The sequence below is a fragment of the Cnephaeus nilssonii genome (genome assembly GCF_951640355.1).
Source record: "Cnephaeus nilssonii genome assembly, chromosome: 5".
Taxonomy (NCBI): domain Eukaryota; kingdom Metazoa; phylum Chordata; class Mammalia; order Chiroptera; family Vespertilionidae; genus Cnephaeus; species Cnephaeus nilssonii.
The window spans coordinates 32,933,297-32,960,450 of NC_137076.1; the positions used below are offsets into that span (position 1 = coordinate 32,933,297).

A 27,154-nucleotide genomic window follows, 5' to 3' on the forward strand; every position below is an offset into this window, starting at 1 on the left:
AAGAACAAAACACTGCCCCTTGCATAATGGAAGTGGTCCAATGTAACCAACCTGCCACCAGGTAGCTGGCTGATCCCCTGGGGAAGGTGCCATATCAGGGACTCACTACTGGTCTCTTCTGTCGACAAGTTGGGCTCTCAGCTGTGGCTGTAACCAGGTCAGCCTCGGTGACTGGAAACCCATGTTGCTAAAACCATAAAAATCCTCCAACTCTGTCACCATGGCCACTTTGTTCACGAGCCTTTAGGGTGATGGCAGGAGCTAGGGGAAGAGGCTGACTGGAATCCATAGTCAACTCTATCCACTTGCTTACTACAACCTCCTGGGCTGAGGTCCCCTCTGCTGAGCATTCACAGAGGACACAAATCTTCACATGTTTTGCCCATTCAGAGAGAACTATTCAATGCCTCTTCCCCAAGTTTCCGATTGTGTTCCTTCCCAGGCCCTAACCATCCAGCCAAATCACTGGCCATAGCCTGTGACCTGGTATATAGTAAGTCCTCACTCCCTATTATTGATAAGTTCTTGGAAACTCTGACTTAAGCAAAACGACATGTAACAAAACCAATTTTACCATAGGGTAATTGATACAAGCAAGAGTTAAATTCCCACAGCATCATTCTGATCACAAAAACATTACCAAACTTCTAAATAAAGACCCAAACACGTCTAATGGTAAATGTTGAAATGAATGTGAGCTATGCCTACACGTGAGAAAGATGAGTGAAAACAAGTAAGAGAGTGATTTTCCAACCTGCTTATTCCAGTTCAGGATGACAGGAGGCCGGAGCCTCTCCCAGAAGCTCGGGGAGCAAGATAGGACCCCACTCGGACGGGACAGCCTTCCATAGCAGGGCCACTCACGCGTCCACACTCACTCAGACTGGGACAGTGTAGAAACGCCTACCACCTAATGTGCACATGTTTGGGATGTGGGAGGAAACCGGAGTCCCCAGAGAAAATCCATGCAAACTCGGCCAGAATGTGCAAACTCCACCCAGACAGTGGCCCTGGCCCGAACTGACTTTTTTCTTCTCATCAACATTATAACGAAATGACATTGAATGAAATGACGTGATTCGAGGGCCTGTCTGACCATTTCTCCTTCCAAGCAAACAGAGCGCGGCCAGAAGTCCTGCCCACTGGGAGGCTTTCCTTCACCGTGTCCTTCAGAGATGTCGCAGAGCAGGGCTGCGGTGCTACAGCGGTCCACTGGGATGCCTGCATATTGTGCAGACCAGGACCTAGGAGTGTTTTTCTCTGTCTGCTGATTGTAGGGCACTCCGCATGATGCCCCAGAGAGAAGGCAGTGTCCCGGGAGTGGGGACCATGGGCATTTGGGCCACTTCTTCATACAACTTCCCCTGTATACCTTGTCCATTTGACAAGGTGGAGTGCAGCTCTACCTGCCCAACTTCATGGCCTGGTGGGTCAGATAACAACCAGTCCACGAAGGGCAGCTCAGATCGCACGGTAACTTGATGGCCCATGGCTAAGCATTCAGTCTCTACTCAGGCCCCGTAGCAGGCCAGGAACTATTTCTCAAAAGGAGATTCGTTATCTGCAGAGGGTGGCAGGGCTTTGTACCCAAATCCTAAGGGCCTGCGCTGCAGTTGACTTGTGGGACCTGCCAGCGGCTCCAAAGAGCATCCCTATCTGCTCCTGCCACTCCAAGCACCATTGGGCCTGCTGGGTCCGATGGCCTGAGTGGCGAGCGGCTTGTATGGCAGTCTGGACCTGTTGCAGAGCCTTCTCTCATTCTGGGTCCCGCTCAAAACGAGCAGCATTTTGGGCCGCTCAGTACACAGGATGGAGTAGCACAACTAAATGAGGACCCTGTTGCCTCTGAAACCAGGAGGGGTGACGCCTCCTCTTTGATTGCAGGAGAGTCCAGATGCAACCATTTACCCTTCACCCTTGAAGGGATATCGGAACATGCCCCACCAATGGGACCCCTAGAAATTCCAACAACGTGGAAGGACCTCACATTGGTCAGATTTGTTTCCCACCCGCTGACACACAAATGTCTTACACATGGAGCTGAAACAAAGCGTGAGCTCCTATTGACTTGCTCACTCGGTGCAGACAGCATAATGTCATCAGTGTAATGGGCTGGGGCGGTATCCTGTGAAAGAGAAAGGAGAGCAAGATCCCGTGAAGTGGGACTAGGGCCTCCCCAGGGTGGGTGACTAAGTTATGACATAGGCCGGAGAGCTGACATTCCTCTGAGGCAGGACAGTGAAGTCGGTAATGCTGGCCTTACCAGCAGAGAGCAAACTGCTTCTGGTGGGCCTTATGGACAGGGATGGACCAAAAACAGCATTTGTTAAATCAGTGTTTGCGTCCCAGGGGATGTGGTAATTTCCTCAAGCCATGAAACCACACGTGGCACTGCAGCAGCAATTGGAGTCACCGCCTGGTTAAGTTTACAATAGTCCTCTGTCCTCTCAGAGACCTAGCACTCTCTGCCCAGGCCAGATAGGAAGGATGGGTGGGGGTGTGGGGGAGTCACTAACCCTGCGTCCTGTAGGCCCTGACGGTGGCACTCATCTCTGCAATCCTTCCAGGAGTGTGGTGTTACTTTGTTCACTGTTTTCCAGGTAGGGGCAGTTCTGGTGGCTTCCACGTGGCCTTTCCCACATAATATCCCTCACTCCCAGGCCAGGGACCAGTGTGGGGATGCTGCCAGCTGCTCAGTGTGTCTATCATAATCACACATCCCAGAACTGGGGAGTGACCACGGGAAGGATCTGGGGACTCCCTGGGCCCCTCATGGTGAGATGGACTTGCTCACCTGACCTCCCCAAGTCCCTTCTCTGACTGGTGGGCCACAGGGACACTGGGTCCCCTGGAATCTGTCGGGTCAGAGCCAGTGTGCAGTGGTCCCCCAAAGGCCTGATTATCTCCTTTTCCCAGTGCAGTTACCCTGGCGAAAGGCCGTGGTCCCTTTGGAGAAGGCTGGGAGAAAGATTAGTGTGTAAACATTTGGTAGTGCACAGGAGTCCCTCATTGGGGGACCCAGCCTCCCCTTCATTCAAGGGGCGTTGGGCTGTAAACTGGCTCAAGTCTGAGAACTGATTGAGGGGCCATGACTCTCTGTTTTTATGATTCAGATTAGACTTTATTCACTTGACCGAGAACTTTCTGTTTATACAGAATACCGTATTTTCCGGCGAATAAGATGACTTTTTAACCCAGGAAAATCTTATACACCCATTCGTCTTATACGCCGGAAAATATGGTAAGTAAGGATTTAGTAAGCTTCCTGTCTATCTCACTTCTAGGAACACCATGATCAGCAAGCTAACACCATGGTTCTGTGCATGTAGGACTGTTGTAATTCCTGCTTTGACTCTCTGTCCATTCAGTACCCACACCCACCTTGCTTCTGGTCTCCACCTGGCTGCTGCCACCCTGAGATGGGATCCAGTTACCCCCACGGCACTTAGATTTCTGGATTCAGTGACTGCAGGCCCCCCTGTGAGGTCTGGCCTACAGAGGAGGGAGGTCACAGAGCTCTCCTAGGATGCTGGGCTCCCCTCACAAACTTCTCTCTCACAGTTGTAGTGAAAGGCTTGTCGTCTGGACCTCCCCAGGGTGGGTGACTAGGTCTCAAGTGAGAAATCCACTTCAACATGACAGTCCCCCTAAGTCTTTGAATCCTTTCCTCTACACTAAACCAAGACAGGCCTAGCAGTTCTAACTCACTCTCTGTGGCCCATGTTTCATCCAACCAACCACACAGACTGTTAGAGCCCTTCCTGACTCCCCAAGATGCCACTTTAGATGCATCTCATCTTCCCTCTGTGTGTGTCTGTCAGTGTTCAAATTCCCCCTTTTTGTAAAGTTACTAGTGGCCTGGTGCACGAAATTCATGCACATTAAGAGGGGATTAATTAGAGGAAATATTTTAATATTGCTATTTGCCCTTTCTCTGTAATAGAAGTGTCAGAGATGAAAGAAAATTAGTAAAATGTATATAAAAATCTTCCTCCTGTCAGAGTCTGGGGCACACCACAGGACCCAGAGTCAAGTCCCCACCCATCCACATGCGCCTCAAAATTGCGCAAGACCCAGACCCGGCCGCCCCCCCCCCCAATTGGGCTAGATCCAGACCCAGCCAGTCCCATCTTTGTTAAGCCCCGCCAGGTGGGGGGGGGGTGCAGCCTCAGGTCCCCTGGCCTGGCGCCGGGGCGGGGGGTGTGGCTTGAGTTCACCCAGCCTGGACCGGGGTGGGGGGCATGCCTTGAGGTCCCCCATCAAGCCCCGCCAGGTGGGGGACGCAGCCTGAGATCCCTTGTCAAGCCCCACCGGGCGGGGGGCATGGCCTGAGGTCCCCTGGCCTGGCGCCAGGGTGGGGGCTGCGGCCTGAGGTCCCCTGTCAAGCTCCATGGGGCCGGGAAGGGCAGGGGGGAAACACAGCCTCAGGTCCCTGCTGATTGCTCATTAAGGCTCATTTTGGGAACTTGGCCTCCGCTGTGGGTGCAGCCATCTTGTGTTACAGAAACCCCGCCTCCGCTGTGGTCGCAGCCATCTTTGTGTGGAGTGACAGTCAATTTGCATATTCCATCTTTATTATATAGGATACTGGATTGGGGCCACCCTAATGACCACATTCAAACATGATTATCTCCAAAGACCCTAGTTCCAAGTAAGGTCATATTCCTAGGTACTGGGGCTAGTACTTCAGCATATGAATTTGAGGGACACAAGTCAACCCTTAACAAATACCATTGCTTTTTCATGCTAGTCCTTCACAGCAATATTGCCAACAATTTCCCCCCCCCCCCTGGAAATGGTTCCAAAGACTCCCAATCAGGATTCTTTTGATGTTGTTGAAGTTAATCCACACCCGAGGATAGTTTTCCCATTGATTTTTTATTTATTTACTTATTTTTAATATATTTTATTGATTTTTTACAGAGAGGAAAGGAGAGGAATAGAGAGTTAGAAACATTGATCTGAGAGAAACATCGATCAGCTGCCTCCTGCATACCCCCAACTGGGGATGTGCCCGCAACCAAGTAACATGCCCTTGGCCGGAATTGAACCCGGGACCCTTCAGTCCGCAGGCCAATGCTCTATCCACTGAGCAAAACTGGTCAGGCTTCCCATTGATTTTTAAAGAGAGTGGAAGGGAGGGAGACATCTTATGTCAGAGAGATACATCGGCTGGTTGCCTCCCACACCTGCCCCAACCAGAACCGGGGATTGAGGTACATGCCCTTGACCGGAATTGAACTCAGGACCCTTCAGTCCTCCGGCCGATGCTCTAACCACTGAGAGTACTGGCTAGGGCATAATCAGGATTCTTTTTCACAGGAATTTGTATGGCTACAACCAGATCCCCTGGACCATTCCCCAGGAAGTGTGTGTCTTTGTGGGAAGACTGTTCAACCTAAAAATTTAGCAGCTCTTAGCTCTAGAAAATAGAATATGCAACCAGGGAGAACTGGTAGTCCCAGAACATATAGTTGGCATGTGGGCCAATCACCCAGGGAGCCCCAGGAAGAAGGAGGGAGACCCCCACTATCCCAGACAGCTCTGTTCTCTCCTCAGAGCTCAGACGTAGAACTTACCTCTCTGGTTCTCTGGTTCTCTTTATCCATTTAGTATCGAACCTGTGTTGCCTTCATTTTGTAGCATTGAGCATTTCTACTGCTACTAGGGATTTTTTCTTTAATCTAGATTGGTGGTTTGGGGGCTCCTGGGAGAGTAGGTTTTGCTTGTCCTTGTCATATTTTTGCAACAAAGCCAGTTATTGAGTATTTCCTTGGTAACTGAAATCTTCCCACAGTATTCCTCTAACTTATGTGATCACAATGTTCCATTGAGGCATTAGTAGACAGTTCTTTTGGTTCACCTTCTAGTAATTTGTATCTGTTGCATTCGACCTAAGAACACCTGAGAGATGAAGCTTTTCCCATGACAAAGCCCATGCACACACTTGGTTGCATTTCAGCCTCACAGCAACTGTGTACAGTGGACAAGGTGTGGGTGTCTTTATTTTACAGACAGGCGGCCTGAGGCTGGGAAAGGCTAAGGAATGAGCTGCAAAGAGGGGCAGAGCCTTACCCAGCCCCCCAGTGTGTTAATACCAGAGCTGGGCCTCAAACCCACATCCCCAAGATCCAGGTCATTGTGCCCTCCGTGGCACCAGGCCAGTTCCCCAAGAGGCGCCTCTCTGTCTCTATGTCCTTCCACCCTTGTAGGCTTGCTTATTGCTTTGGCCGAGAGATGAACTTTGGGCCCCTCCTGCCCATGCACCACCCCATCCCCCGGCCAGCAGTGTTGGGGCCCTGAGAGACTAGGTACTTCTGCTCATCCTCCCACCCCTTCCCTGTTCCCAGTGCGGACCACCTACTTGTCCCAGACATGCAGTCAGTTGTGGCTCTGCCCTAATGGGCCAGGATGGCCTAATTACAGCCTCTGGCTTCCTGAGTAATTATGGGCCTCCCTGGGCTCCAGAGTCTCTGTCCCCGCTCCCAGCTCAGCTCCACAGCCCGGCCCCTGCTCCTTTTCTTGCCTCCTTTGCCTGAAATGTCCCCCACTGCTCAGAGCAGCATTCAGTCCTCTGTCCTTGACCCTTTAGCTCTGTGATATCAGGATCCTACTCCCAGCTATGTCAGGGGCACCCTGTCCTGGAGAGCGCCTTGGTCAGCCTCCGTTCACATGCCTTCCCCCATGCTAACCACTAACCTACGGTTGTTGACTTCCTCCCTGGCCAGCCCTGTTCTCAGACCGCATGATTCATGGCTGACCCAGGAGGGACAGGCGGAGGCTTGGCTCACCTGAGGAAGACAGTCCTTCTGGTTACCGCACCCCCCTCTGTGGGAACCCTCCTACTCCTCCGGGCAGCACCCGGGCAGGAGGCCTGGCAGTGGGAGGACGGTGGGGTGGGAAGGACGGGAAGGGAAAGGGCCAGGAGCGCCAGCCACCATGTGATGAGGAACACAGGCAGCGGGGTGGGGAGGAAGGCGCACGGGTTTCAGAATCCTGTCTCCGCCCCTTACTAGTCAGGGCCAGGGAGGAGAGGAGAGGACGCCCAGCGGGGATGGTGACAAGGGAAGGGATAGGGGAGAGTGCGGGGAGAGCGTGCAGGGGCTCCAGCTGGACCTGGGGCTTTTCCTACGTCGAGGCTAGAGATGGGGATCGTGGACCATTTACCCAGGGGACAAGAGTGGAAGCCTACAACGTGGCTGCAAGAAGAGAGTGAAGCACCAGGGAGCTGGGGGCAAGCCCTGGCAGCCGGTTCCTAGGGCAGCCCGCGCTTGAGCCCGGAGAAGCAGGCCGAGGAGCGGGGATGCTCATGGAGCCACGGGGGCCCTGGGTGAGACGCTCAGTTTTATAGACGAGGACCCGAGCTCGAATGGGCAGGGGCTTGGCCAGTGTCCCTCCATGGCCTCTGACTCTTGTCCACCCGCTTGGCCTCTAGGGCTGCGCCTCCTCGGAATGGCTCTGCCTTCCCAGCCTCAGCTGGCCCAGCGCCAAGAGCAGAGTTGGGGTGAAGACGGGGCGGTGGCTTTGCCAGTTCCCAGCCCGTCCTGCCAGGCTCGGGGAGGCAGTCGGCTGCTCAGGCATCTCCCTGTGCCCGCGCTGTTCTGTGCTGTTCTGGCCGCCTTATTGGGGGGTGGGGGTGAGGGGGGTCGCTTGCTGTGGACCAGAGGGCAGATCCTGCCTGGAGCTGCTCCCAGGCCAGGGCAAGGCCACCCCTGCCCCCAGCCAGGCTGATGGGGCCCCAGCTTGTGCTTGTGCTGCTGGCCGGCCACGTGAGCGGAGCCCACGCTGTGTGAGGGAGGTGGTTGGCAGGCGGTGGCAGGGAACGGCTGGAAGATTTTATTGGCCCTGGGGGGTCTGACTCTGTTTGGGTTCCAGTTTCCAGTTTAGATGGCAATAGAGGACAGTATCCACGGACACTCTGTCCCACTTAGACACACTCCGGGACAGAGACAAGAGGGAACAGCAGGGGTGGAGAGCAAGGGAAGGATGGGGTGGCAGCAGGTGGCATCAGCCAATGAAGGAGCCCTGACACTCTGGACCACAGCCCCTGGGAGGGCTCCCAGCGCCCCACATCCAGGATCCCTTCTCTCTGAGAGGCCACCTGGGTTCCGGTTCCCACTCAGGGACCTCTGGGGATATCACTGCGCCTCTCTGGGCGTTAGTTGCCTCCTCTGTGAAATGACGGAATTGGGCTGGCTCCTACTCAGCTCAAAAGCTCGAGGGTTCTCTTTGCCAAGCGGATGATGTCACAGCAGAGTTCTCAGACAGAGCCGACTGTGGGCACCAGACTTCATCTCCCAGGCCAGCCTGGCTTCTGCTCCCACCACTTCTAGGCCGAGGCGGCTGCAGAAAGCCAGGCCTTCGCTGGGCCCAGGCCCCGGGGGCCTAACGCTGTCCTCCATGACTGCCTGCCGTCCTCAGGAGGCCAGATGGTGCTCTTTCCTCTGTGCTCCGAGCGCTCCAACGTGCCTCGGGCAGAGGGATGGCTACTCGCTGCTTTGTGTCCTCAGGGTCAGCCCAGCTCTGAGAGGTGGTGGTTTGCAGGTCCATGCAGCCAGAGTTAGTTCAGGTCATCTGAACCCTGGCCTGAGCACTAGACCGGGCTCTTTGAGGAAGGGGCCATGTCTTCATCTTGGCAGCTCCCCCAGGCCCTAGGCCAGAGCTGGGGGGGAGCAGGTGTCCACAGCCATTTGGTGAATCGCCCTCTTCCAGTGTATACTGAGCTCTCCCTGCTGTGTGTCAGGCTCTGGGCCCGGGATGGAAGCCATGACCCTCATTATCTTCCGGGGGCTCCACAGTCTAGCAGGGCCCACCGGATTGTCTGCAAGGGCTGCTTTCTCTGTCTGCCTGCCAACTAAACGATTCAGAGAGCGGTCGCCCCCAGAGCTCAGAGAAGAGCAGAGGCTGGTGGGGTCAGGGAAAGCTTCCTGGAGGAGTTGCCTTTTTCTGGGCTGTTGCTGCGCCCACTCACACTAGGAGGCATCTGCTTCTCATGCCTCGTTTTCTTGGCCTTCTCCTCCCTAATGCCTGACTTCCTTCCTGGTCCCAGATGCCAAACAGGTCACGAGCAGAGCCTGGAGTTGGGACTGGGGAGTGGGATGTGGCGGGGCTGCGTACAGCAAATGAAGCCCATGAGGAGGTGTGGAAGGCCAGGCCAGCTGGAGCAGGAGAGACAGTCTTGGACAGACTTGGCCTGTGCCCAGAGCCGTCCAGCTGTCAGTCCCCAGCCTGAGTGCACGTGTAGAGCTATGGACGAGGCCTGAAGTTAGAACAAGGAGTGCCCACCGAGCACCAGGCCTCGTGCCTCTCAGAGTCCGTGAGTATTCTAATCCCTGCTTCACAGATGGTAAAGTCAACTCAGGGAAGCCAAGTCGCCGGCCTGAGCTCCCGAAGTCTGCAGCTGGCAGACCTGGGCTTTGCACCGGTCGAACCCGCGGGCATCACAGGGCCCAGCGCGCGGCACCTACGTCATGAGAACGCCTCGAGAGACCTGCCCCTCATGGACTGACCTCTCCCCTCTTCTCTCCAACCCTAGGTGCCCCCGGCCCTCCAGGACCAAGAGGACTCAAGGGCGATGTGGGTGTGAAAGGGCCCGTTGGTGGCAGAGGACCAAAAGGAGACCCTGGCAGCTTGGGGCCCCCGGGACCCCAGGGCCCTCAGGGGCAGCCCGGGGAAATTGGACCCGTGGGAGAAAGGGGGCCGGTTGGCCTGCGGGGTTTCCCAGGCCTCAAAGGCTCGAAGGGCAGCTTTGGAACTGGAGGCCCAAGAGGACAGCCAGGCCCCAAAGGGGATGTGGGGCCCCCAGGGCCTGAGGGGCCCCCAGGACCTCCAGGACCCTCAGGGCCTCAGGGAAAACCGGGGATTGCTGGGAAGACAGGTTCACCGGGCCAGCGGGGGCCTGTGGGACCTAAGGGTGAACCAGGGATCCAGGGTCCCCCTGGCCTTCCTGGGCCCCCAGGCCCACCAGGCAGCCAGATTCGCTACTGAGGAGGGTCCGCAGTCCCAGACACTGCCTCACAGAATGCGGGGAAGGGGGCTCAGGGCAGAGTGAGTCCCCAGAAAGCCTCACATACAAAGTTGTGCTCCTTTGATCCCAAAGTGGGTTGCCCCCAGGCCGGCCCCAGCACCTTTGGGCTCCCCAGTAGTGACTGTACCCTGGAAAGTAGCCCCTCATACACACACACACACACACACACACACACACACACACATGTGTACACATGCACACATGCATTTCCCTGCTGGCCAGGGGGGCCAACTGGGTTTCCCTGGCTGGACAAGAGGAGAGGGCAGAAGATGACCTCCCTCTCCTGTGACTGAGCCAGCCGGGGAGGTGGCTACCTCGGGAGGAAGGTCTTGAATCTGTCTCTGAATTGGTGACCAACTCCAGTCTTTCCAGCACCTTCATACCCGTCCCAGCCAGTACTTTCCCGGGGCTCCCAGTGGCTGAAAAGACCCAGAGAAACCTTTACAGGGGACTGTGGTTCAAACTGGAAGGACAGGGTGGATTTGACAACTGCTGACCCTCCCCATAACCATGGGAGCAGACCCTGGGACCCGCCTGTCTCGCCCAGGACAGAGGAACCCACCGCGGCTGTCATTCTCGGGCCCTGCCCACGCTGCCCCCAGGAGCTCAGCAATTTCCACATGTCAGAAAATTCCTTGCTTCATCCCGGCCTTCTCCTGTCAGGAGCATTCCAGAAGAAATCTAAACAGCAGTTTCACCTGTGCGGGGATGCTCCGTGCACGGGAGCATTCCGCCAAAGTGGCGCCCGGCACGTGGAAGATGGAGGAGGGGTGGTGAAGGCCTTGGTCACTGGGCTGCCTAGAGAGCTGGCCCCCTTGCTGTCCATTCCTGGGGTGGGCAGTCTGGTGGCTGGGGGAGGACTGAGCCCCCCAATAACAGGGCCGCTCTCCCTTCTACACCCAGCTCTCCTGCCCACTGACCTCACCCCTCCGTGACCCAGAATGGCCTCTGTATGAGCAGCACAACTGAACGAGGAGGGACAGGCCTGAACACCCACAAGAGGCTCATTTGGACGTCACCCCTCGCCCACCTCCAACTTTCTGCGCACCCTGGCAGGAAGGAGCACGGGAGTTCCCAGCAGCGAGCGGGCCGCCCACAGGCTCCACTTGCTGTGCAGGGGCCCGGCCTTGTGTTCCAGCAGAGCCCGAGCATCCAAACTGACTCAGAGACCAGCCCCTCCCCCTTCCCATGGCCTTGATGCCACCTCCCTCCTCGGAATAGACGTGCAACTGGTTTGCACTCCTGCCCATCCCCACTGCCATGTAATTCTCCTGTCTACATATGATATCATGCAACTTAGTATTACTGACTCAGTAAAGAGTGTTTCTAAGAGGGAGGTGTCTGCTATCTTTTCTGCCCGCCAGGGGCATGATGCCTTCAGGGGCTCCGCCTCACGTGGCCCTTGAAGGGGAACCAGTGCACAAGGGGTCCCCTAGTTATTCCGTCGCACTGTGGAGTCTGGGTCTAACCCCCTGGCCCCTCACTCCAGAAACACTGCACTCCGCTGGGAGTTCACGGTGGTCCTATTGGGGCCAGGGGCCAGGGGTGTCTGAGGGAATTACCCATGAAGAGCGGGGACCCAGTGAGAAACAAGGTGAGCTTTATTAATTGGGCAGCAGGGCCCCAGAGCTCTTAGGGTAAAATGAGACTGGAAAGTAAGACAGGCTTGGACCTCTGAGTGACACCTCCTGCTTTCCTCTTTTGCCTCTAAGACAAGGAGCTAAAACAGAAGGAAGAGGCCAGGCCAGAGCTGCCCCAAAGAGCTTGGCTCTCCAGCGTCCATAGGAAAGAAAGGACAGCTGGGTCCCCTGTGAATCTGTTGGGGCTGCTACAACAGAAGACCATAGACTGGGGAGTTTATAAACAACAAATTTATTTCTCAGTTCTGGATGCGGGGAAGTCCAAGATCAAGACACCATGATTCAGCGGTGAGAGCCCGCTGCCTGGTTCATGGACCGCCATCTTTTCGCTGTGTCCTCACCCTGTGTCTTCTCATAGCGAGAGGGTCGCGGGAGCTCACAAAGACACTAATCCCATTCATAGGTGCTTCACCCTAGTCACATCCCTAAGGCATCACCTTCTCACATTGGGGGTTAGGTTTTCAACAGGCAAATTCTGGGGGACACAAACATTCAGTCTATGGCAGCACAGTAACTTCGTAACTTCATGGGCTCGTGCAAGCCTTGTGCCCTGGCTTGCTTTTCTGGAGGGAGGAGGAGAGGTGGGAAGGGGTGTGTATTAATCAGGGTTCCCCAGAGAAACAGAACCAATAGGAGATATATGGAGAGAGAAGGAGAGAGAAGCTGAGAAGTCCCACGATCTGCCATCTGCAAGCTGTAGACCAAGGAGAGCCAAAGGGGAGGTTCCAGGCCCAGGGCAGGAGACCTGGGTCCCAGCTCATGCAGCAGGCAGAGAGAATTCCTCCCTCCTCACCTTTTCCTTCTGTTCAGTCCCTTAACAATTTGGATGATAATCTCTGCATTGGTGGGGGATGACCTTTACTCAGTCCACTGGTCCACTGGTTCAAATGCTAATTTCTTCCAGGAACACCCTCAGACACACCTAGAAATAATGTTTAACCAGATATCTGGGCATCCCGTGGCCCAGGCAAGTTGGTCCATAAATTAACCCTCACAGGGTTCTGGTAGAGAAGCGAAGTGGAAGATGGGAACGGGTTAATGGGGCCACTGCACAAGGCCCTCACCACGTCCTCAGTCACCAGTGGTGGCATGGGGTCCCTCCTTCCCACAAACACCTGAGTGTGTTGGGCACTGAGTTAGGTTCAGTGGGTGAAGGAGGCCTTGTCCTGAGGGGGGCTTGTCTCTAGTAGGGGAGAGGATTGCATACTAAAAAGATAGGTCTCCACCTAAGCAGTGCATGGGACGGGCTATGGGCTGGGCAGGAAGGGGCCCCTCAGGGCAAGTCTGGCAGGTGAGGCTGAGCAAGCAAGGAAGGTGTCAGCCAATGGTGGCACTGAAATGATGAACCATAAAAGAGGCAGCAAGGATGAACCCGTGGCACCATTACACAGTCTGGGTCCCCAAGAAACTCTAACCGCTCATTGTCCAGGGTGGAGTGGAGGCCATGCGGGGCCGTTGGGTGGCCCAGCATGAGCTGGGATCTGGGAGAGCTGGGTCTGGGAGAGCTGGGATCTGGGAGAGCTGGGTCTGGGAGAGCTGGGATCTGGGAGAGCTGGGTCTGGCAAGTGGGAGCAGGAAAAGCCCAAGAAGGCAAGAAACATCCTGGAGACGAAATGAAGAAAAGTTAGACCTCGGACACATTCCAAAGGATGAGTGAACGCCAAAACGAGACCCAGGCCACAAGGATCAAAAACAGGCAATGTGAGAACATAAAAGTGAAGCCATTCGAAGAACTCATGGGTCCTGGACAATTACCCCAACACTTTGGCCATGTGGTTTGGGGGATCAGCTTGATTCAAGGGCACAGAGTGGGGGCAGGCACCTTGAGCCCACCCACACAGTCACCCTTTCCCCAAGATCCACAAGTCCCTGGCCACAGAAGTCCTCTCACGCAAGGACATAGAGGGGGGCACCGTGACCAGGACACAGCAGGTGACATGAAGGGCCTGGAGACTGAAGCTCAGCTGAGCCTCAGGGTTACTAGACGCGGAAAACTGCCAGTGTCTCAGCTTCTGTCTTTACTTCAAAGAACTGACCAGTCTCTCCTCTCTCTTCTCTCCGTGGCATTGATCTCTCTCCTCTGCTACTCTTCATCCCTTTCTCTTGGCCAGCTTCTTCTGTTTGCACAGGGCACAGGGTAACAGGGCTACTGCGCACCCCAAAGGACTCAGCCCTACCATCTAATTCCCAACCACAGGAGAGCAATCTGATTGCTAACCCCTCGGGTTGGGGGGTGTTGGTACAGTTGGCTGTGATCACAGAGGGAGAGGCAGAGGGAGAGGCAGAGGGAAAGGGGTCATGTGGTCACTTAGAGGCATGAGAGAGAACATGAACAAAGTTGGACAGGAAATCTGATTGGCAATGTGGGAATAGGAGAATAACATCAACAACAATAACAAACACCAATGGAAGCTATGCAACAGAATACCATTCTAAACGCTTTACATACATTAACTCATTTAATCCTCACTACAATTTATATATACCTATGTATCTATGTATCTCTATATATCCATGTCTATCTATCTATCTATCTATCTATCTATCTATCTATCTATCTATCTATCATCTCTATATGTACTGTTATTATTCTCACTTTACAAATAGGGAAACTGAGGTTTGGGAAGATTAATTAACTCCCACAGTCACATAATGACATTTTAGACATGTCTCTATTGAAGCTCAGCATTTTGAGAGTTAACCTCTGTGCAGTTCTGTTCCTCCCCTGTGGAGTGGGAATTATAACTGAACCTACCCTGTGATGTTGCTGAAGGGGAAGTAAGATGATTCTTTTGTCCAACTGCCCAGTGTATGAGTCAGCTCGGGCTGCCATAACAAAATACCACACACTGGGTGGTTCAAACAACAGAAATTTACTTTCTCCGAGTTCTGGAGGCTGGAAGTCCAAGATCAAGGTTCCAGATCTTCCTGGCTTTGCAGATGGCTGCCTTCTTGCTCTGTGTGCACATGGTTGAGGGAGAAAGAGTTGTGGGGAAGAGGAGCAGAGAAAAAGAGAGAGAGCTCTCTTCCTCTTTTTACTTATTTTTTAAAAATATTTTTTTATTGATTTCAGAGAGGAAGGAAGAGGGAGATAGAAACATCACTGATGAGAGAGAATCATTATCAACTGCCTCCTGCACGCCCCCCACTGAGGATCTAGCCCGAAACCCAGGCATGTATCCTGACTGGGAATCAAACCATGACCTCCTGGATTATATAGGTAGATGCTCAACCACTGGGCCACCCCAGCGGGCTCTCTTCTTCATATGGGTTTTGTCTATAGTTCCCGGCAGTGGCTGCCATTCCATAAACATCAGGCATTGTCATGATGGTCCTCATTACCCAGATCCAGAGTTTCTTGAATCGCAGGGGCGCCAGTTTCCTCTGCAGATGAGTGGCCAGAGCTTGGGACCCTGTACTCTCCCACTTTCCCTTAATGTTCAGAGCTAGGACTGAGCTGGAGAACCAGGAGGTTCAAATGCTTTACTTTTCAAGGGAGAGACCAAAGGCTGAAGGGTTAACTGCCCATCCGGCACAGTTCTTAGGTCTCTGGATTCCTGGTCAATGCAATTTCTCACGTCTCTGGTTTTGTGGCCATTCCAGTTCTCAGGCCACTTTGCTGTTGGGTAAGCCATTGGGCAGCTCCTGCTGAGCATTCCCCCAAATGTACCCCCACCCCGATCCCTCTGTCCCACGTCATCAAACAGCCCCTGGTACTAATGAGACCCTTCAGAGTACCTGGGCCATTATAGGTACTGCTGAAAATCCCAAGAGCTGACCACTGGGCTTGGTGGGGCAGGCAGACAGAACCACAAAGCTTGTAGCAAACACTGTGAGTCAATGTGTTGTTCGGTGCGTAAACTGGGTGAGATGGATCCAACCGCATCAGAGTGAGGAGACTGGGGGTGGAGGGGTCCACCTGGAGTCTCTCTGTGGACATGGAGCCGGGGCAGGTCGTGCTTCCCACCAGCTGGGCCCTGCATCCATTGTGGGACCATAACTGCCCCGCTCTGCCCTTTGGTTTCTTTATCAGGAAACAGAGCGTGGCCCTGCCTTGACTCCTTCTGGGATTCCCGTGGAATGTGCCGGATTCCTCTGCTCTGCCATTCTAACCAAGTGCTCTTCCTCCTGCCCGGCCAGGGCCAACGCGATAAAGCCTGAACCCGGACTGAGAGGCCATAGCTCGCAGGATTGCAGTCTCTGGGTTAAAATCATGGCCTTTGCCGTTGAGGTGTTTTAGTCCCAACCAGATTTGCAAACCTTGGAAGCAACTCCTGGGCCTCCTTCTAAGGAGAGCAAGAGGGCTTTCTGGAGGCCACAGGCCTTGGGCATGTCTGTGAGCACCCCCTAAAAACTCCAGCTGGGGTAGGACAGTGGGCTGGGCAGAACCTCCAGGCCTTCCTCCAGCTCCCCTTCCCTGGCAGGGGCTGAGCTGGCAACTGCTGCGCCAGCCCTGGACACACCTGTCAAAACAGAGCCACGGGAGGGGGGAGGAAAGAGATGACAAACGTGGTCTGACCACACCGCCCTTTCCAGCAGGCCTGGGCTGGGCTGGGCTGACAGAGAACTGCCTGGACACATATAAAGGCTGTATACTGAGCAGCCTCTGGGGACCACTTGACCTGCAGAAGCACAGGTCATTTGTCTTCCTGGCCTTTACCTGTCCAGTCCTTTTGTTTGCTTTTCCAGCACTTCAAAGTGCAAGGTTCCGTGTCTGATGGAGCAGGAGACCTGCAAAGCCTGGAGCTGTGCCTCAGTAGGGATAACCACCGAGGAGCCCATAGAAATGCAGACCACGGGCCTTCACCCCGGACCCCCTGCCTCAGCATCACTGAGATGGGGTGAAATAGAAGGAGTCCAGGGAAGGATGCCCCAAGGGATTCTGATTTCCCAGTATAAAATTTGGGGACCACAGGTGTAAGAGATAAAAAAAGGAAAATATTATTTTTTGGATTTATGTGTACTATCTCATTTGATCCTCACAAACTAAATGTATTTTCATTTTATAGTTCAGACAACAAGGCTCAGAAAAGTAAAGTAATTCATTCAAGACCACGTAAATGTTACATGGACTTGAACCCAGGATTTATAGAAGCCAGCCACCCTGAGCCACTTCTTATAGAATGGTGGGATTGGAATGCCATGGGCAATGTGTTTTGTACACAAGAAAGCTGAGAGTCACAGAAATGGACTTGTTTGAGGTCCCAGAGTAAGCTAGTGATAAGGCCCCAAGCCTCAGAGATGCCAGGCTTCCTTTATCCTGGCTGTTTTGTCACTAAACAGAACTAGGGATTAGCAAGAGCAGTGGAGGAGTTAGACACAGAAGCACGCTTCCCACTGTGACAGTTGGAGGCTTGGAGAAGGAAGCCAGATGCCAGCCCTCAGCCAGGCTGCTATCCTCCCTATGGCCTGTTCCTTAAACCCAACGTCTTTAAAATGTGTGCCCAAGTAACTCCTCCAGGGTGAGGAACAAATTATTACAAATGAAAACATCTTCTTATTGTGTTTCATTCATTTGAGGTCCCACTTCGTTTTTAAATAATCAGATCTGACATTGAATCCTTCTAGCCTGCCCCTCTTCTCCTGCCCCAGTCCTTCACCACCCTCTTGTCTGTGTCCATGGGTTATGCAACTATACATACAAGTTCTTTGGTTGATCTCTTCCTACCCACCCACCCATCCCCACCTTTCCTCTGAGATTCCACAGTCTGTTCCATCCTTCTATGTCTCTGGGTCTATTTTGTTCATCAGTTTATCTTAGAATATAAATTATTTTCAAGGGCACATGGAATATTCACCAAAATAGATCATATACTGGACTATAAGTCTCAATAAATTTCAAAAGATTGAAATTATCCAGATAATATTCACTCTCTACAATGAAATGAAATTAGAAATCAATAACAGAAAGATACATATGAAATCCACAAGTTCTTAGATATTTAAAAAGAAACACACCACACTTCTGAATAACTATTGGTCAAAGAAAAAAATCACAAGGAGACTTAGAAAATATTTTAAGTTGGTACAGTAGACACAACATACCAACATTTGTTAGGTGCAGATATAGCACAGGGCTTAGAAGGAAATTTAGAGCTTTAAATGACTACATGAGAAAAGAAGAAAGATTTTAAATTATTGATTTATGTTTCTACCTTGACAAGCTAGAAAAAGAAATTTAAACACAAAATAAGTTCAAAGAAGGAAACAGTAAAGATTAAAGCCAAAATCAACAAAATCAGAAACAGGCAAATAAGGAAAATCAACATAGCCAAAGTTCATTCTTTGAAAATACAAATAAAATTGATAAACCCCTTGCTAAATTGATCAAGAAAACAAAGGGAGAAGAAATAAATGAACTATATTAGGAATGAAAGAGGGGACCATACTATGGAGCCTACAGTGAAGGATAAAAAGGAATATTGTGAACAAGGTTATACCATCAAATTCAACAAGCTAGATGAAATAGAAAAATTCCTGAAAGACAAAAATTACAGAAACTAATACAAAGTAATTTAATTTTTAAAATTATACATATTTCAAAGATTAAATTCATAATTTAAAGTTTTTCCCTGAAAAACCTCCAGGCCCAGATGGTTTCATTAGTGATTTATTTCAAAACATATAAGAATAAATATCAATCTTACACAAATTCTTTCAAAAGAGGAGGAAGGAATCACTAAAGTAGAAGAAGATAAAATCATAGATCAACAATCCTCATGAATATAAATGAAAAAAATTCTTAACAAATTGAATTAGCAGTATTAGGCAATCAAACCTAGCCATACACAAAGAACATAACCATTATGAGTAAATGAGGTTTATCACAGTAATACTATGTTAGTTTAACATTTTGAAAATCAATTAATATACTTCATTATATATACAGAAAAAAAGGATAAAAACCACTTGATCATCTCAACAGATGCAAAAAAAATTTGTTAAAATTCCACATTTTATAATTAAAACCCTCAACAGACTAGAATAAAAGGAAATGTCAAACTTCGATAAAGCTGTCTTGTGAAAATCCTCCAGCTAACATACTTAAAGGTGAAAGACCAATTGTGTTCCCTCTGAAATCAGAAACAAGGCAAGGGGGTTGCCTCTGCACTTGCTTTCAACATTGTACTGGAGGTCCCAGCCAGTGAAATAAGGCAAGCTAAACAAATACAACGATTGGAAAAGAAGTGCCGACGCCGGTTTGGCTCAGTGGATGGAGCGTCGGTCTGCGGACTCAGGGGTCCCGGGTTCGATTCCGGTCGGGGGCATGTACATTGGTTGTGGGCACATCCCCGGTGGGGGGTGTGCAGGAGGCAGCTGGTCGATGTTTCTCTCTCATCAATGTTTCTAGCTTCTGTCCCTCTCCCTTCCTCTCTGTAAAAAATCAATAAAAATATATTAAAAAAAAAAAAGATTGGAAAAGAAGTAAAAGGGTCTCTATATACAAACAAAACAATTGTATATGTACAAAAAACCTTACTTTTACAAAAAAAAAACAACAACAACAACACAAAAACCACCACCAAATTTATTAAGGTCATGGATATAAAACCAATATATAAAAATCAGTTGTATCTTCATCTACTAGTAATGAAAAATTAAAAAGAGAAACATCACTTATAACAGTATCAAAGAACATAAAATACTTGGGAATAACTAACAAAATTTGTGTTAAGTTCCTACATATAAAACACTGCTGAGACAAATTTTTAAAAACCAGAACAAATGGGGAGATATACATATTCATGGATTTTTAAAAATCATTTTTTATTTTTCAATTACAGGACATATTCATGGATTGAAAGACTCAGTACTGTACAGTCTCCCCAAATAGATCTATAATCAGTGCAATCCCAAACAAAGTCCCTGCATTTTCCTTTGGAGAAATTGAGAAGCTACAGGGCAGAAGTGGGGAGGAGAGAGTACCCCAAAGTGAGAAGTATGGCTAATAAGAGTCTTGCTGTTGCAAGAATCTGGCAGTAATTGCTCCCATCCTGCGCATTACAGATTTCCCAATGACTGTGGAACCAGCTGTTTTCTTGTGAAACTATGGTTGACTCAGAAACACACCATTTGATATTTGTTTTTCCTCCTTTCTAGCCTTACTTTTCATTTTATTCTTGCTCCTTCCTAATCAATTATACCAAAATGTGAACAACAACAACAAAAATGGTGCTAGAAAAGCTGTATATCCATATGTGGAAGAGTATATCTTGACGCCTACATCATAGTATAAACAAAAATTAATTCAAGATGGGTAAATATAAAAGCTAAAATTATAGAGATTCTAGACTAAAACGTAGGAAAACACCTTCATGATCTTGGTATAGCAAAGATTTTGCAGCTAAAACAAAAAAAGCATTAACCATAAAAGAAAAAATTGATAAACTAGACTTCATAAAATCCAAATCTGCACATTAAGACACCTGGTTAAGTAAATAAGGTATGTTACACAATTGGGAGAAAATATTTGACAAATGATTTATAAACAGAATATATAAATCTCTTGCAACTCAGTAACAAGAATATAAAGACCCCACAGAAATGATGAAAGGCTTCAACAGACACTTCACAAAAGACATTAGTGCATGAGAAGGTGATCAGCATCATTAGTGATCCGGAAAATACAAAGTAAAGCCACAATGAGATAGCACTACACAACCATTAGAAGAGCTAAACTAAAAAGACCAACCATGCCAAGTGTTGGTAAGGACGTGAAGCAACTGAAACCCTCAGATGCTGCTGGAGAACAGTTTGGTAGTTTCTTAAAAAGTTCACCATATACCTTTCATGGAGTTCAGCCATTCCACTCCTAGGTATTTATCCAAGAGAAATAAAAACATATACCCAAAAACATTTGTGCAAGAATATTCATAGAAGATTTGTTCATAATAGCCAAAGAGTAAAAACAAGCCAAATGTCCAGCATCAGGAGAATAGACAAGCAAGTTGTGGTATATCCATACAACAGAATGCCACTCAGCAATAAAAAGGAAAAAGTTAGATAGGAAGATGGCTGCCGACGGGAAGGCAAACTGCAAGATAGTGTATGAGTGAGAGAAGGAAAGGAGAGGGTGTGGATGTACAGGGCGTGTCTATTTGTGAGTGAGATAAGCATAAAAAGGAAAATGTTAATGCTAGACACAAAAGTATGGGTGAATCTTAAAATAATTATGCTGAATGGAAGAAGCCATACCAAATGAACAGCACACAGTGGATGATTCCATTTATATGAAATTCTAGAGCAGGCAAAACAAATCAAAAGTGGCAGAAATATGATTAATGGTTACCTGGAGCATCAGTGGGGCAGAAGTGACTGTAAAGGGCCATGAGAATTTCCCGAGGTGATGGAAATGTTCTATGCCTTGATTGGAGATGGTGGTTATTATAGGCATAGACATTTGTCAAAACTCACCAAATTAGCCCAGCTGGTGTGGTTCAGTGGTTGAGCGTTAACCCATGAACCAAGAGGTCACCGGTTCAATTCCCGATCAGGGCACATGCATGAGTTTTGACTCGATCCCCAGCAGGGGGTGTGCAGGAGGCAGCAGATCAATGTTGATGTTTCTCTCTCATTGATGTTTCTATCTCTCCCTTCCTCTCTCTCTAAAATCAATAAAAACTTATTAAAAATAAAAAACCTCAACAAATTATACATTTAAAATGTGTGTGGTTTATTGTATGCAAATTATACCTCAATAAAATTGATTATAAAAAACAACTAGAATACCACATTTTACTCACCAGACTAATTAAAATGAAAAAGACTTAAAATGTTCAGTGTTGGTGAGGATGTTCCCAATGGGAGTGCAAAATGGTAGAACCTCTTTCGAAAACTGTTTGGCAATTTCTTATAAAAGCAAACATGCACCTGTCCCATGACTTCAGCACCTCCACTCCTAGGTGTTTACCCAGGAGAAATAAAAACATACTCCACAAAAAGTCTTGTACAAAAACATTCATAACAACTTTCATCATCATAATTGCCCCAAACTGGAAACAACCCAACTATCCATCAACAGAGGGAGGGATATACAAATTGTGGTATTTTCATGCAATGAAATATGAAATCCTTAAAAAGAAGAAGGGGAAAGAGAAAGGGAGAGGGAACGGGAGGATGAAGAAGAAGAGAAAGAGAGAGAACAATCACCAAAAACTGCAAGCAACAACAGAGAAAACACCCACAAACACTATATTGAAGAAAAGCTAGATGCAAAAGAGCATACAGCACATATAGTATGATCCCATTTATATTAAAATTTAGAAGAGGCAAAGCTAGTCTACCATGCTCCAGATCAGAATAGCTGCTGCCTCGGGCCGTGCAGGGGGAGAGCAGGGGTAGGTGGAAAGAGCATAAGACAAGCTTCTGCTGTCATGAAATGGTCTATATGTTGACAGATGTGTGATTTATACAGATACATACGTTTGGTAACACTCATCAAGCTATACACATGATCTGTGCATTTCACCAAATGTAAATTAACAATCACTTTTTTAATTATAAAAAAAAATAGAAATTCTCTTCCAAATGCTCATGAGTCAAAAGAGAAATTATAATAAAAACCAGGTTGAAATAGATACAGAAAATACTTTTAAGCTATTTTATAAGGAAAAGACTAAATCTTAGAAGTTGAGGAATGTAGCCAAGGAGGGCCTTGGAGAGAAAACACTTACATTAAAAAAAGAAAGGCTAAAATTAATGAGCTGAGTGCCCAACTTAGAAAGTTTGAAGAAGTGCACCAGAACACACATAAAGAAAGCAGAAAGCCCTGGCTGGTGTGGCTCAGTGGTTGAATGTCGACCTATGAACCAGGAGGTCACAGTTCTATTGCCGGTCAGGGCACATGCCTGGGTTGCGGGCTCGATCCCCAGTAGGGGGGATGCAGGAGGCAACAGATCAATGTTTCTCTCTCATTGATAGTCCTATCTCTCTCTCCCTCTCCTTTTCTCTCGCTTTAAAATCAATAAGAACATATTTTTAAAAAGAAAGAAGAAGAAAATAATAAAGGGCAGAAATTAATTAAGTGGGAAAAAGAGGTTTTGAATAGAGAGGATAAAGAAAGCCAAAACTTGGTTCTTTGAAATGACTAATAAAATTGATAAACTCGAGGCACTATTGATCAAGAAAAATGAAAGAAGGCAAAAAATACATTAGAAATGAAAAAGGTGACCTTAAGAAGAAATATTATAAACACTTGATGTCACTAAATTTGTAAACTTAGAACAAATTCATAGGAAAATGTAACTCATCAAAACAGACTCAAGACATAGAAAAAGGAATATTCTGAAACCATTAAAGAAATGGAATCAGTAGTTTAAAATATTCCCACAAAGAAAACACTAGGTCCACGCACAAAGACTTACAGGCTTATTCTACCAAAGCATTAAAATAAAATAAAAAAGACACAATTCCAATTTAACACAAATTCTTCCAAAACCCAGAATGAATAGGGAGTATTCCCCAACTTATTCTATGAAGATAGAAACCATTGTTACCAAAACCAGAAAAGAATACCGGTAAGTAGATGAAAAAAGGAGGAGGAGGAGGAGGAGGAGGAGAAGGAGAAAGAGAAGAAAAGAAGAAAGAAAGCATTTAGTAAATTAAGCAACCATTTGTGACTTAAAAAATCTTATCAATTAGGAATAAAAGGGAACTTTTAAACATAAAATATAGTATCTACCAAAAAAGCCCACAGAAAACATCTTTCATAAAGGTGAAAACCGAAATCATTCCCTTTAAGAGAATCAGACTTCACAATACATCCTGATAAGATGCAATAGAAAGTACGCAGCACCACCTATGCAAACTTGCCAAAAAAAAGAAAGAAAAGAAAATTGACCCTAAGAAATCAAGTCTCTAGATCTAGCTTCCAGTTTACAAACAACAGCTCCAAAGAGAGAAACATGTTAACACCATCTTCATGATCTTGAGATATTAGCCAGTCAAACCAGAATGACTGTTTGTTCAACAAGTAAATGCCACGGGAAAAGTAAAAAGCAGAGGAAATATTATGGATTAAAAGATATTTACATTCCATTTCTGGGTATTTATCTGAAGAAAGCAAAACACTAATTCAAAAGGTTAACTACACCCCAGTGTTCATTGCTGCATTATTTACCATAGCCAAGATATAGAAATAATCTAAGTGTTCATCAATGAATGAATAGATGAAGAAGACATAAAACATATACACAAAGGAATATTATCCAGCCATTAGAAAGAATAAACTCTAAAAATCTTTTTTTTTAATTGATTTTAGAGAGGAAAGTAGAGGGAGAGCTAGAAACATCAATGATGAGAGAGAATCATTAATCGGCTGGCTCTTGCATGCCCCTTACTGGGGATCAGCCTGAAAACCAGGCATGTGCCCTAACCAGGAATCAAACCTTAACCTACGGGTTCATGGGTCGATGCTCAACCACTGAGCCACACTGGCGGGGAAAGAATAAACTCTTGTCATTTTTGACAGCATGGATGGCCCTCGAGGGCATTATAAGTGAAATAATTCAGACAAAAAAAGACATATACTGTACAATCTCACATATATGTGGACCAAAATAGATCCAGAGACATGGAAGCATGGAACAGACTGACGAAGCTCAGAGGGAAGCAGGTGGAGGGGCTGGAAGAGATTAACCAAAGAATGTATATGCATATATGCATAACCCATGGATAAAGACAATAGTGCAGTGAAGGCCTGGGGTGGGGGTGGGAGCAGGTGGAGGGGGCCCAATGGGGGGGAAAAAAGGAGGACATTTGTAATACTTTCAACAATAAGCATACATTTAAAAAAGAGAGAGAGAGAGAAGCCCTAGTTGGTTTGGCTCAAAGAATAGAGCGTTGGCTGCAGACTGAAGGGTCCTGGGTTCGATTCTGGTCAACGGCACATGCCCAGGTTATGGGCTGGATCCACAGTGTGGGGCGTGCAGGAGGCAGCTGATCAATGTTCTCTCTCATCATTGATGTTTCTATCTCTCTCTCCCTCTCCCTTCCTCTCTGAAATCAATAAAAAAAAAATTTATTTTTTTTAAAGAGAGAGACAAAATATCTTCAAGTAAAAGTTTACTGAGAGAGACTTAAGAGATGTATCAACCAAATGCAATGTGTGGACTTTGTTTGAATTTTAATTCAAACAAACCAAGTTATAAAGACATTTTTTTGAGGAAATCATAGAAATCTGAACACAGGTTTGTCATTAGGCTATATCCAGAAATTATTAAGTGAGATAATGTATCTCCATGATTAAATCCTGCCTATCCTGCAAATCCAGCTCAAATGTTATCTACAGCCCATAAAGTTGTCAGTCTACCTTTGTATAAAAACCTATCACCACTTCATGTTGTTCAAATGGGGTTGACCTCGCACCCACATCCCCCCCCCCCACCCCACCCCAGAGGTAGACCAGTGACTCAGGTCTGACCAGGGAGAATACCATTGCTCTGGCCACACTAATTGTGGGAATGGGCATGTTACCCAAGTGGGACCAATTAGCCAGACAGTGTCCCCTCTAGACTTTGGCTGGAACTATTAGAAAAGAAGCAGTTTCTCTTTTTGGGGTAAACAAGTCAGGAGACAGAAAGTCTGGAATGTCTGTGACCATTTGCCTAACAGTGAGATAAGATCCTGTCTAAGAAAGAAGGCACAACCAGAAAGCAGACTCGAGCCTGATGGCAATATAGTCCCTGAATATAGCCCCACTTCCTCCCCGCAACCAGTCTCCCCCCTCCATCTTCCAGTACATTAGTTAATAAAACACTCTTGACAGAGAGGGAGAAAGGGAAGGAAGTAGGAAGAGAGAGAGAGAGAGAATATATATTCTCTTTTTTTTAAAAAAACCATTTTTTATTTATTTCAGAGAGGAAGGAAGAGAGAGAGAAAGAGAGAAACATCAATGATAGAGACTCATTGATTGGCTGCCTCCTGCACACCCCCTACTGGGGTCAAGCCTATAACCCAGGCATGTGCCCTGACTGAGAATCTGTGACCTCCTGGTTCATAGGTCAAAGCTCAACCACTGAACCATGCTGCCCAGGCAGAATAGGCATTCTCTTTAAGATCAAGAGCAAGGTGTCTGCCTGAAACTAACATATTGTATGTCAACTGTAATTGAAAAAAAATAATTAAATACTAAAAAAAGAACAGGGGTGTCTGCTGCTCTCACCACTTGTATTCAACACTGAACTGGAGGGCCTGTAAATTTCAATAAAGTAAGAAAAAGAAATAAATGGTAAAAGGCATAGGAGCTGACATAGTGTCTGAGATATTTTTTGCTTCTTATTTTCTTCAATGATGAGCTAATTCAGTCAACATCCTTTATTTTGCCATTAGCCTTTCACAATGAACTTAAGAACCTAGCTCACGTGATTACATGCCCGCCAGTCAGAGACTTCTTACCCTCTCCCCACCCCTCCAATAACTTGGAGATTTTCTTTGGCCCGTTCTCTTCCCTACTGAACAGGAACAGCAGGGCAGCGGCCTGGCGGGGCATGGATAAAGCATGTGCCTGGTGTCTGCAATTGCATCTCAGCTCCGACCAGCTGTGTGACTTGCTGAGCCTCACTTTCCGTGTCTGTGAAGTGAGGATAATTAAAGCTGTCCACAGGGTGGTTGAGATCGAGGTGACCTACTGGGTGTAAGGCCCACAGCACACTTGCCAGCACACTCTGGTCCGCTGCCGTTCGTGGTGCTGCTCTCTACAGAGCAACCAGAGTTTGGGGTTTTGTTTCAGTGCAAATCAGACCACACCTATTCCGTGCCTCAAACCCTTCCAGCAGTTTCCCGTCACACTTAGAATAAAATCCAAACTCTTTCACAAGGCTCCTGAGGCCCTGCCTGCTCCAGGCCCTGCAGATTTCTCTAGCCTGTCCTTCTGCCCCTCCTTCATTTCCCCAGACACAGTGGCCTTGATCCTCCCCAAACAGGCCAGCGGGGTCCATTCTCAGGGTGTAAACCAAGCATGTCAAACTCAAAGGCTAACACGGGCCTAATAAACAAGGGCTAAGTCTATGTGGGCCTCAAAAAAACAAAAGCTTCAATTGTCATAGAAACGCAGGTTTTTTTTCGATAGACATGCTGAACAGAAAGGGCTGAAGTAAATGAGTAATCGTTAACATAAAATAATAGAACATTTTAATAAAAATTAATATTTTTTCTTCAAGATTAACTTACGAGACACGGAATAACTGCACAAATTAATAAGCGTAACACAAATAAACCTATTTTTCTTGTTCTCCAAAAGCGAAATATCTCCTGTTGCACACACCAAACAAGTCAGTGAAAGACTAATGACGTGGCAATTGGCTGCTAAAATATTCGCTGCTTGTGTTGTTGGAGAGAAATGGTGCGCCTGCATGTAAGGCACGTAAGGGAAATGAATGCAACATGATTATAGTAATCAGTCATTAGTGAACGTTGTAGTGCGTTATTAACAAAATTATGTATATAACAGGATATTGTAAAAATTAAGTTACAAAATTTTTATTAAAAC

General features: G+C 48.0%; 1 protein-coding gene across 2 annotated transcripts in view; it reads left to right on the top strand.

Annotated features, from left to right (window-relative positions):
- Positions 1-11,357, top strand: part of SCARA3 (scavenger receptor class A member 3) — a 36,672-nt gene extending 25,315 nt beyond the window's left edge. For both annotated transcript variants that reach the window (XM_079771353.1, XM_079771352.1), the window contains exon 6: positions 9,536-11,357. In XM_079771353.1, the coding sequence (XP_079627479.1) occupies positions 9,536-9,987 (452 nt within the window). In that variant the 3' untranslated portion in view covers positions 9,988-11,357. The remainder of the gene's footprint in view (positions 1-9,535) is intronic.
- Positions 11,358-27,154: the final 15,797 nt, after the last annotated feature.